A 12,546-nucleotide genomic window follows, 5' to 3' on the forward strand; every position below is an offset into this window, starting at 1 on the left:
TACAATAATTATAATGTATTTTTTGATGTACGTGAATAGATTCGGCTAGATCTTACTTTGAATACAAGTCGAAAAAATAACTGAAATATACACGTCGCATTTGTCCTGCGTGAGTTGCCGTAGTCGTGTGTTCGTCCTTGTCTGAATGTGTTATGATTTCTCTTTTCTCAGTTATTTTAACTGAAAAAGACTGAAAACACGTTATATAGGTCTAAAATCTAGATATATACCGGTGGGATAAGCTTCAGGTGAGTTATTAACGATACACGCTGATATATTGTAGTGCGCAAACTGCGCATAAATGTAAACTACACTTTTCGTATGCGTGCTAACAAATACCAAAATATGGACAATGTTAATATTGGTAAACTGTTACTGCAAGCCCTAAACGAGCTGTCTTTAATATTCTGCAATAGTTTTAATTAATTTAGTCTTTTTTTTTACTTGTTTGTTTTCTTCCCCTCCTTCTATAACCTTGATAAACTATTTTAAATGTCCTTTATATTTCCATTATTGTAAAAAGAAGTAATCTCTGCAAGGTTTTTACTATATTTTTTGTTTTATTTCATATACATTGTAATTGCTGTGTTTTTATTGCAATAATAATAAAACAGTCAATCTCTAAATGAGTGGGGTAATATCAAGATCTTATTTACAGATTTGGAAAACCTCATTTACTTAATATAGGTGTCTTTAAATGTATATTTTTGATTTATATATATATATATATATATATATATATATATATATATATATATATATATATATATATATATATATTGATAAATACTTTAAATTTAAATACAAATACAATTAAATACAAAAGTATATGATATACATATATTTGTAATTATTTACAATTTAATACTACTTTATTGTAATATTTATAATTATAATATATATTATATTTAAAATACTATATATATATATATATATATATATATATATATATATATATATATATATATGTATATATATATATAATATAGAGAGAGTAAGAGTTTATTTAATTTTTTCCCCATTTTTTTCTGATGGTGAAAATGGATGCAAAATGTTATTGACTGTATAATCTATAGTAATAAGCAAACTGAAAAAAAAAAATATATATATATATTGTTTTAGAAAAAAAACTAAGCAGCAGATAAGTGACCGTTTGTTTCTTCTACTCAGGAGTCTGGTGTTTTATGTCTTCATGGATTGTGGTCCTTCATAAGCTTACATAATGTTGGGCAGGCGGATTCCCTTTAATCAGATTGCGTTTGCAACGCTGGTTGGAGTGATAGGAGGTGTGTATATTTACAGACCTATGTTTGAACCTCTCAGAAAACCTGCAGCTGAGGAACTCAAGCCTGATCCAGAAGAGCTGAGAGCAGAAACTGCAGGACAGAATAAGGACACTGGAGCTCCAGAAACACACACACACACAGACTGAATGAGACTTAGTGCTGAAGGATTTCTATTGCTGTATTCTTTGTAAGGATGTCTCTAGAAGATTATAAATAAAAATGCATTATTGGCAATGCAAATAAAGAAAAAATGTTAATATAAAATATCTATTTATATTCTATCAATTGATTTCAACTTTATTTTCTAGCTCTAACTGTAAATGCAAAAGCTGCCTTGATCTTCTTTTCAGAATTGGCAAGATGTCTTTATTTTAAAATAAATAAAATAGGTTACAATTTCTAAGTATGTTGTAAGAAAAAAAAGATTATAAAAATGATCAAATGACAGGAATAAAAGCTTGACTTCCATTGAAAGCTAATTCCATAAATAAATGGTGTTACTAAAATAAAATGGCTAAAATGCAAACAAACTAATATTGTTAAATAATATAAAATTATAGAATAATTACAGAATAATAAAAATAATGCAAACAAAAATCTAAAAGCTGTTAAAGGATTATAAATCATTTTTCAATAATAATAATAAAATACTAACATTTTTATATAAATCAATTAGTGCTAAAATTAATAAAGTAAAAATTATTTATGTAAAAATATAAATAAATCATATATTTATAATTAAGTTGTATGAAATCATAAAATAAATAAACATGTTTCAATATAGAATAGTAAAGTAAGTCGAGAGGTACTAAAGCGTTGAAAGGTGTTTCTCTTAAAAATAAAAGTACAATAAATTTTTCTAACATAAAAAATAAAGAAATGTTAAATCAAATCATAAATAATATGTTACATAATTTAAAAAAAAAATAAAAATTAATAAAATAAATAAACAGTGTAAACTTGCAAGGCGTTTTATAGTCCTTTAACATGTTACACCAGCAGGTGTCAGTAGACGCTCTGAAAGTTCGAGAGCTTCTTGCACAATTTGTACACAGTTTAAACATTATTTCAAAAGCAACAAATGAATAAATAAAGTTAGTTAAACCAAACTGAAGATTTTGTTTGTTGTCTAAATAGATGAAGTGACGCCAAGAACCCATCCTACTATGGTGAAGGATCTCTCGCTCGCGAATAGTCCTTCCTGATTGGTTGAAAGGCTGGCTTCATATTGATATTAAATAAGTTTCCTGATCTGTGTTCTATTATTATGTTTTAAACATTTTTATTTACAAAAGAAGTATGTTAAAAATCAGGATTGAATCCATACAGAACAGGAATACTATGATTTATAGTTTAAGCATTTGATAATAATTTGCCAGGCAATATTTTTAAAAAATTATATATATATATATATATATATAGTATATATATATATATATATATATATATATATATATATATATATATATATATATATATATATATATATTCTTCATTTATATTTAGCTTCCTTATCGGTGGTCAAAGGGATACAGCAGCAGATACTCACGTCAATATAGCATCATTTTTGAGACAGTTTTACAATAATATATATATTTATATAATAAATATTTATTTTTTACATTACTGTGGCGGGTAGGTTTTGGGTTGGGGAGGGGATAGGCGTTGCTACAATACAATTTAAAGGGTATTTTAATAAATAATATAAATAATACTTGGTACAATTACTGTTTTTACATTAATGTGATGGTAGGTTTTAGGTTGCGGTGGGGATGGGCTTTAATACAATATTGGTAATTTAATAAATAATATGAACAATACTGGGTATAATTACTTATTTACATTACTTTGAGGGTTGGGGTAGGGGAAGACGTTAATAAAATACAATTTAATGGGCAATTTAATAAATAATATGAACAATACTCGGTATAATTACTGCTTTTACATTACTATGATGGTTGGGGTAGGGGTAGACCTTAATAAAATACAATTATTGGGTAATTTAATAAATAATATTTATTTCCGCCGCAGTTGAATCCCTTCTAGCAACAACCGTGTCTTTTTAAAAATAATTTATTTATTTATTTTATATATACTTTTTTGTGTAACAACCGTGGTCGCTCCAGGAAGATTTCGAGCCGACGTCACCACTAGCTGATTAATATTCATGAGCTGAGCCGTTACCACGTAGACTCAGCACGGGAAGTATTGCGTCACAGCTCGACCGCTCATACACGCACTGGGGTTTGATGTGGGTGTGGGAGCAACTTTAGGAAACAAAGTGTCTATCGCTTCAAAACTAGCTCACAGTTGTTCCTGCTCTCAGTTTATTATTTTCGAAGAAGTTTTAAAAACTCCGAGGAGATCAACAGGCGTTCACGTCACTCTACGGGTAAGCGCACGTAACGTTATTACTATATTTGTGATGTCGCTGAACAAGTGCGATGATAACAGTTTGGAAACGCTTTTTCAATTTGTTTATTTCATTAAATCTCACAATTTTGGACTTTTTATAACATATTGCACTCAACAAACTCAAAATGTATACTGATGGTTAACTTTACGCATCTTACGTATACTTTATTTACGTTGTTTCTAGTTGTGCTAGTCATTCTAATGTGCGTTTAGTGATAGACAGCTGTTGTTCATCCGTAACGTTACACACGTGGCTCTATCCTGGATCACTACTAGTCACATCCAATGTGATTATAATCAAAGAGGAAGACATTTGCTGGGAATTACCCTGCCTCACTTGGGGAAATAAACTGCTTCACTCCCATATCAGGTTACCTGTTAGGAATGTATGCTTTAGGGATAATTTCCCTTTGGAATGATCACGTTTCTATGCTTTCTTGATAAATTGATGAAATACTGTAGTGTATTGTGAAAAAAAACAGGTTTTTATCCATTCTTTGGATTGATTGTCCATTATCAGATCTCAACTGGGCTAAAAGTTTTGACACCTGATGTGAAAATAGCTGGTGTTTTGAGACTTTGAGATATACTTTTGTTTTGTCAGTTTTCATATTTATTTTGCTTGCATTTCACGTCAAACATGTCAACAGTGGTGTCTGGTTAAAATTAAAGAGGCTAAAGGCTTCAGAAGTTGTGTTTTTGGTTCCTAAAAGAACCAATTGGTGTTCAGTTCTTAAAAAAATAATTTAAAAATAAAAAAGTTAAATCATTTTATTTGATTATCAAGTCATTATGGTTACAATTTAAATAAAATGAACAACGTGTTTACTAAATGTTGATTTTAAATTAATTTCACTTTGTTTATGCTGTTTAATACAGTTTTTATTTAGTGTATTCTATGTATGAAGAACGGGGATGCATCATATAGTTTGACTGCCACATCGCCAGATAAATTAAAGAACAATCTAGATGTTTACTTGCAGGTTCTGCAGTTTATGTTTTAAAATAAAACCAGTTTTTTTCGTTATACTTGTTTACCTTTTGTTATCAGGCATAGAAAATTCTTTCTTGATTTATTTTTTTTTTCTGTTGAACATAAAGGTAGATATTCTGAAGAATGTTGGGGAAAAACAGCCGTTGGCTTCCACAGTATTTTTATTTCTGCTATTGAAGTCAACGGCTACTTTTCACAACTTTCTTCAGAATATCGTCCTTTGGGTTCAACAGAAGAAAGAAACTCACTTTAGTAAATAAATAAATGATCATGAACTTTTAATGTTACATTTTTTTTGGGTGTATGTACCTTTAAATGAGCATTGGCTTGGGTCTTAAGCAGGGTCTTGGCAGGGCTGCGAATTGAGGGTCACATGACTGGATGCCAAGAGCACATGAGCACCAGCTGATGCTTATTAGATGAGCCTGATGTTAAATCTCACAGTCCACATCCCTCTGAAGCCCCTAAAAGAGCCTTTATATGAGCCCTCAATGGAGCCGAGTGTCTGTTTACATTCGCCATGGCTAAAATCACTTTATAGCTAATTTGATATGCATGTTTTCAGACACATTTTTTAGACTGTAATTCAACTTCATTCAGCTTCAGGATGAAATTAAATCATAATATGATTGCTTATATACACACAAACAGCTGTACAATATGACTATATATATATATATATATATATATATGTATATATGTATGTGAGGCTGCACAATTTTAGAAAAATTGATCATCGCTATATATTGTTTTCTCTGTGATTGAGATATAAATACAATTGCTCCAGATTACTTAAATAGCTCTATTTGGAAAGTCATTAATTTAGATTGATTGGGATGGTTTAGTTGGGGCCTGAAATATAAATATATTTTTATGTCATTTATTATATACCCAATAATTAACAAACTAGAGTCATATATAAACACAGTGAAGCAAATATTAAAATGAAATAAACAGTGCTTTATAGTTTTCTGTGGAGAGTCTTATAGTATTCGGGTATAGAAGTGGAATAATAAAAGGTAAAACAAACTTTTCCTTGTCTTCATCATATAAATAATTTAATAAATGTAATCATTATTAAACTTCTTTATATGCAGCTAAAATGCTTCAATATAATAATAATAATAATAATAATAATAATTATTATTATTATTATTATTATTATTGTGGTTCAATTCTGCAGTGTCCAAACAAATCTCCTGTGTTTTACCTGTGATTTCTGGTCATTTATAATCCTAGTTCAACATTGCATATCTTGCGATGGGACCATTGTGAATACACACGTTGCAATATCGATGCTGAAACGATATATTGTGCAGCCCTAATTGCATGGATAAAAAAATAATCTGTTGTTTCATATCATTGTATATTTCGTGATTTTAGAAAATCAATTGTTTAAGCACTGTAAAACAGTCAATTTTATCAAATGAAATGAGTGTAGATGACTCAAAATGTACTGAAAGTTAATTCTACTCATGTGAAAAGAGTTTTGAACTCTGTGTTGAAGATAAGTTAATTAAATACCTCATTACTTGAACTTAAATGGAGCAAGTTAACAGTACTCGTATAGATTAGTTTGTTAACTCAAATGGTTTGTAGCAGTCAGTTTCCTCAAACGGTTTGAGTGGACTTAACTTATTGGGTTTTACAGTACTCATTTGGTTTGAGTTCTCTTCATTGAATGGATTTTACTGTGTTGAGATTGCTTTTTTACTCAAATGGATTAAGTTCACAGTACTCATTTGGATTAGTTTTTTTAACTTAAATGGTTTGTTGCAATCGGTTTCCTCAAATAGTTTGAGTTACCTTAACTTTTTGGGTTTTACAGTGTGGTAATAATTTTGCACAGTTTGGTATTACTGTAGTTTTATACACCAGGATTGCAGACAAAACCTGAGAAAGTTGCAAGCTTGAAAGTGCAATGTTTACATTTAGCATTAATTTATGCTGGGCCAGTTTTTGAGAAGTGTTTTATTTATTATATTTCTACATTCTTAAACAAACATTTGCCCAGACGTTCTAAATAAAGTGAGAATAATAATAATAATTTTTCAGAAATTAATTTTCAAAAAAATTAGAAAATCGTTTCAATGTGGTCAGTAAAAACGACTGAAATAAAAGTAAAGGTTTTTGTAAAAATAAAATAAATCAGCTCCTGTACTCTCAAAATCATTCAGCATTTTTGCTAAATTCTGCTCAGAAATAGGAGAAAATTATGCATATTTTATCTAATCCTGTTAAAGACTAACCCACACTCAAAAAATGCTTGTTCAAACTAATTATTTGAAAATGATCTGAAACAGCACAATTTTTGGGAGGCAAATTAATTGTTTTATGTTTAATCCACTAAATTTTTTTAAATTAACTTAATTTGTGTTGAGACAACATGACTGAATTGTGTGGAACCCTGCTTTTTTTTTACAATGCATAGATGACATCAATTTGATTAGTTGATGTGCTTTACCTTGTAAATATAAACTTACTGACATGACTTGAGTGCAGTCTAGACAGAAATAAACCAGCAGAACATCCCAGATTAGCACAGGTGTTTGTGTTAATGCATCACTGAAGTATTTTCAAATGTGTAACAGGCCATCTTGATGTTATGCGCCAGGTTAAAGTTACAAGTTTCTGTCGATTTGTCTGGTGATTTGTCTTTCGCACATTCATCTTAAGAGGGACGAGAGAAAAAAAAAAAGACTTGTCAGAGCTTGACTGTCAGTGAAGAAACTGGTGTGAAAAGTGTTGCCGACTCCTAGGTCTGTGTTTCACTCCTCATTATAGACATGTATTGATGTTTAATAATGCAGTATATCGTGATAAGGAACGTGCATGATTAGTGCTCATAAACCTCATATCATGATACAAGTCATCTCATATCCTGATAACAATATATATCACAATAGTTTAATATGTGTATTGACCACCTGTAAAGAATTATTTTTTTAGTATATACTCATTCAAATGTAATCACATTTAAGGGCAATTAGTATTATGTGCATTAAAATGTAGAAAATCTAAAATACATATTAATAAAATTTAAAAACACTGCAAAAAGTAGCTCCAATATAAAAAGTTAAAATAAAAAGTATCGCTAAATAAAATGCAAAATTTACACATGCTTTCGAGATTGCAACTTTCTTATGATGCTGTTATTCATGTTTCTGTCTTCATCCACATAATGGCATAATATTGTGCTCATATAAATTATGAAAAGGTATTGCTGTAAAAAATGTATTTTATGACACTACGATATAAACAATAGAGCATCATTTGAAATGACAAACTTTATTTTCTCCATATGATAAATGTTGTCATATTGCTCACAGCCCTATGCATGACATCGTTATTGTGGGAACTTCAAAATAGCATAATTAATTTAGTTTTAATAAGCATACTTTTCTGTATTGGCAGTGGTGTATATTAGGGCTTCACAATATTGGAAAAACAATAAAACATACAATGCAATATTTTCTTTCACTGCGATTTATATAGTGCAATTTGAATAATTTTACCAGATGACTTGAATAGCTAGAATTCACATTTTAAAGTTGATTGGGGGGATATAGTAGGGGAGATAATCTGCGTGAATTATAATTAAAAAATGAAAAGCAAAGTTAAATACAACAGAGCAAAAATAAAAAACAATCATTTCTGATTTTTTGATAGTCAAACAGGAACAGTTATTAAATAATCATACAGGGTTACGTGGGGTCTTAAAAAGTCTAAAGTTTAAAAATTTTAATTTTATAGCCCTTGAAAACTCTTACATTCGCTGTTCTAGATCTTAAATATTTTACCACAGGTCTTATTTTTCTGATGTCTAAGTAACGCTACGTCTAACGCTGATTTAAATTCTTTTTTTTGTTGTTGTTGCTTGGTTTTTGTGCTGTTGTAGTTCTTTATTTCACTAGTCCAAATGTAATTTGCGGTATTACAACTACAAATGAGACCAACATGCAATAGCCAATCAGCTTTCTGTTATTGAGCTCAGTGTGTGCGGCGAATGTGATGCCATCACTGTGTTTGCGGAGATTCGCTTTGGGTGCGCGCGACATGATTTCGACTGGTGGAGCTCACGAAATCTTTGTAGACTCGGGTAAACAGTTCGCGCGGCTAATTGATTAGAGTTGAATATGAAACACTTTAAGGAGATTTTGTCTGAAACTGGTACGACTGTACAGACATCTTTATGATCCGTCCATGCATGGTCCTAGGGAGAACCATATGACCAACAATTATTGCCTAGAAATTGCAACAGGCGTAGGAAAGGAAAAACCTGATGGATAAGTTTGTTAAAACAAAAAAAGAGGCCATGCAAATGTGGAGACCCAGGTGGTTTTAATATTACAGAATATGGTTTTCCACCATTCACAGGTTTTACACTGATGTATATGTTACAATTTTAAAGTGAAAACAATTTAATAGTTACAAACAAAAATTAAGTAACAAATTATGTCTTTTATAGCTGGAAAGGAATATATGAACCTATCAGTTTACAATATACTGATGCCCAATTTCTAGGCTTAATTGGTGATTTTAGCTTATAAGTAGAGGACAGAAACTAGCCAGACAGTGATGTGTGAATTGTGGAGTGGGCAAAAAAAAAAAAGTCAGTATTTTTAGTAAGTGTACTGTTTTTGCTTTTATTCTTGCCATAATAAAAATGTAATTGTAGAGCAATGTTGCCATTAAAATGTAACTTTCTGAGGTACAAAAGCAAGTGATGCATCAAAGTTTGATTTAAAAAATCTTGAATGGTATAAAAAATCTTTATAATCATTATAACAAATTATAAAAGTAATAAAAAAAAAACAACTAGTTTAAAAACCTTCAATGATATTAATGATATGACCTAGTTCTTGGAAACTTACTACTTCTCTGTTTATCTGTCTGACTTTACAGTGGGATTCTTTGGACCGCCCCATGTCGTGTCAAAGATAATCACAATAGCAAACGTGTCAAGTATAAAAGCCTCGTCCATTTTGTGAGGTGCGCGATGTGGCGCTAGTCTTAAGTTTGTTTGTTTGTTTTTTCTGTAGTTCAATGGTGCATCTAACCCAGGGATGGGCAAACTCGATCCTGGAGGGCCGGTGTCTCTGTATAGTTTTGCTCCAACCCTAATCAAACACACCTGATTGTAGCTTCCTAGTGATCTTAAAGACACTAATTAGGGTGTTCAGGTGTGTTTGATTAGTGTTGGAGCAAAACTCTGCAGGGACACCGGCCCTCGAGGATCAAGTTTGCCCATGCCTGATCTAACCTGTCTTTAGTACTGTTCAATTTGAATACAATTTGCATTTTCTCTTTATGTGTATGCATGTTTTTGATATTGTGAAATAGGTCTTAAATTTAATACTTAATGGTCTTAAAAAGGTCTTAAAAAGTCTTAAATTTGACATTATATCTGCAGAAACCCTGATGTAAAACACACTGTATCGTTTTCATGTGTAAATAATTACTGTAATGTAAAAAATGTCTTTGCCCTTTACTGATTTCTTTTTTTGCATGTTTGTCACACTTGAATGTTTCAGATAATCAAACAAATTGAAATATTAGTCAAATATAACACAAGTAAGCACATAGTGCCATTTTGAAATGAATGAAACAAAATCTAAAACTACATAGCCCTGTGTGAAAGCGTTTGGCTCCTAAGCCTAATAACAGCTTGGTCCACCTTAACTATCAATGAGTCTGTTAGCGCTATGGAGGAATTTTTGCCCACTCATCTTTGAATAATCGTAATTCAGCCACATTGGAGGGATTTCAATCATGAACCACCTTCTGCCTCAGCATCTCAATTGGATTTAGGTCAGGACTTTGACTAGACCACTCCAACATCTTAAGAAATCAATAACAGGCAAACACTTTTTCACGCTACTGAATATATTGTACAATTAATTTTAAGCTACAAATGCTTATTTTATTTTGCCCAAACATCTCATAATTGCTTGAAATGCTCACACAGTCGCAGGCTTTAAAATCCAATTCAGATAATAAATTTCACTCTGTAATTTGCGATATGGCAAAAATATCAACTGACAATATTTTTCTTTCAGGAAATAATAAATAATAATAATAATAAATAATAATAAATAATAAAATAATAATAATAAATAATAATAAATAATAAAATAATAATAAATAATAAAATAATAAAATAATAATAAATTTCACTCTGTAATTTGCGATATGGCAAAAATATCAAATGACAATATTTTTCTTTCAGGAAATTCAGGATTTTATCTTGATTATTTCAAATGTTTTGTTGTTTTATTAACATCAAATTGAAAGCAAAAGAGACGTTTTAATCGTTCACAATTAAAAATCGTCATTTCACAGCACCAATCACACTGAAAAAAAAAGATTAATTGGATTTTTTTTAAAGTGGCAATTAATATAGGCTTAATTTAAACAAACAAATTTAATTGAACATTACTACATTTAATTTATTTCTTTAAATGCAGCCCATAAAAATTGATTGCAACCATTTATAACTTAAAAAAATGTAGTAAATCCAGTGAATCATTTTCTTCATTGTACTTTAAGGAGTGATATTTGCATTGAGTGCATGTGCTAGCTCTGGTGTATAGCCTTTGCAAACGTTACAGTACCTTTTTTCACCTTACATCAATATCAAGATAGTACCGTATATAGTAATATAAATGCTTCAGCAATTAATCCAACAAGAAAATGTGATAGCGTCATGAGCTGTATCCATTAGTGCTGGCATGCCGCCCAGGGTGTTGCTCTCTTGGAATGCTTGATAAAAGCCTCCGTTTCTCCTTTTCTTTATCCCGGCCTCCATCAGGGCTGTTTTGATTGGACGGGAAGCACGACTCAAAGCTCAGGCATTTGGTTGAGCCGTTGCACAAGGCCTATAATTGTTAAAGCACATTCGACTGGTGCAAAAACGTGTCTTGAACTGAAGCAGAGGCTTCGAGTTGGTCTTTGGAAGTTTAAGTAATGTCAAATGACCATCACAGATGTCAGATGATGCAGCCCAACAAACGCTGTTTGTCTTCACGGCTTTATTGCACATAAAGATAAGGTTGTTTTTGCAAAGCCGTGCATTTTCCAGAACTTTTTTAGTTAGATAATTTCTCATGTTTTTGTCCTTTTACCTATAATGAATTGAATTATGTGACAAATGCAGAAGCAATGTGAAAGAGTTGCAGGTCTTCGTGTTAAATGGCCCAAAAATTAGAATTTACTCAATATTTAGTCACCCTCAAATGATTCCAAACCTCTATGAGTTTCTTTCTTCTGTTCAACACTAAAAGAAGATATTTTGAAGAATGTTAGAAACCTGTAACCATCGACTTCCATGTTATTTGTTTTTCCTACTATGGAAGTCAATGGCTTTTTTTGCATGAACCATCCCTTTAATAAGAGTCTTAAGCAGATTTGTCCTCATGAGAGTGTGATTCTGTGTGTTTACAAGCGCTTAGAAGATCAGCTCTCGATTGCATACTTAAATTTTATAAATCTGTTTTGTGCACTTTGTTTTTTGAGTCCTGAATCATATAGAAATTACGTGTTTTTAGAAGTGTTTTTTTTTCCGTCAGACTCCAGTCAGTGTTAGTAGTGATAAACCAATACGCCTGATGCTGTTTGTTCATTTTGATATTTCAGTGATTGCTATGAGATTCCCATTAGCGGTCATTATTTAACTGTAGCTGCATGGTGAATTAATTCAGAAATATGCACAGTGCTTCCCACAGGTTTGTAATATACTTGCGGTGGTAGCCAAAATAAAAACACACCTTTTACCCACAGCACATAAATGATCATCTACATGTGACAAACAAAAAAAAAGTGCTTTTTAACTATATATTTCTTTATTATGAG

At 30.9% G+C, this 12,546-nt stretch overlaps 2 protein-coding genes across 2 annotated transcripts in view; both read left to right on the plus strand.

Annotated features, from left to right (window-relative positions):
- Nucleotides 1-119: 119 nt before the first annotated feature.
- Nucleotides 120-1,552, plus strand: LOC130245886 (protein PIGBOS1). Its single transcript, XM_056478675.1, has 2 exons — nt 120-248; nt 1,171-1,552. The coding sequence occupies exon 2, from the start codon at nt 1,223-1,225 to the stop codon at nt 1,430-1,432; it is 210 nt and encodes a 69-aa protein (XP_056334650.1). The 5' UTR covers nt 120-248; nt 1,171-1,222; the 3' UTR covers nt 1,433-1,552.
- A 1,963-nt stretch (nt 1,553-3,515) lies between these two features.
- rab27a (RAB27A, member RAS oncogene family) overlaps nt 3,516-12,546 on the plus strand; it is a 32,346-nt gene continuing 23,315 nt past the window's right edge. Inside the window, exon 1 of the mRNA XM_056478416.1 lies at nt 3,516-3,678. The gene's annotated coding sequence lies outside the window, so the exon portion shown is untranslated. The remainder of the gene's footprint in view (nt 3,679-12,546) is intronic.

This window comes from Danio aesculapii, chromosome 18, assembly GCF_903798145.1.
Source record: "Danio aesculapii chromosome 18, fDanAes4.1, whole genome shotgun sequence".
Lineage (NCBI taxonomy): Eukaryota > Metazoa > Chordata > Actinopteri > Cypriniformes > Danionidae > Danio > Danio aesculapii.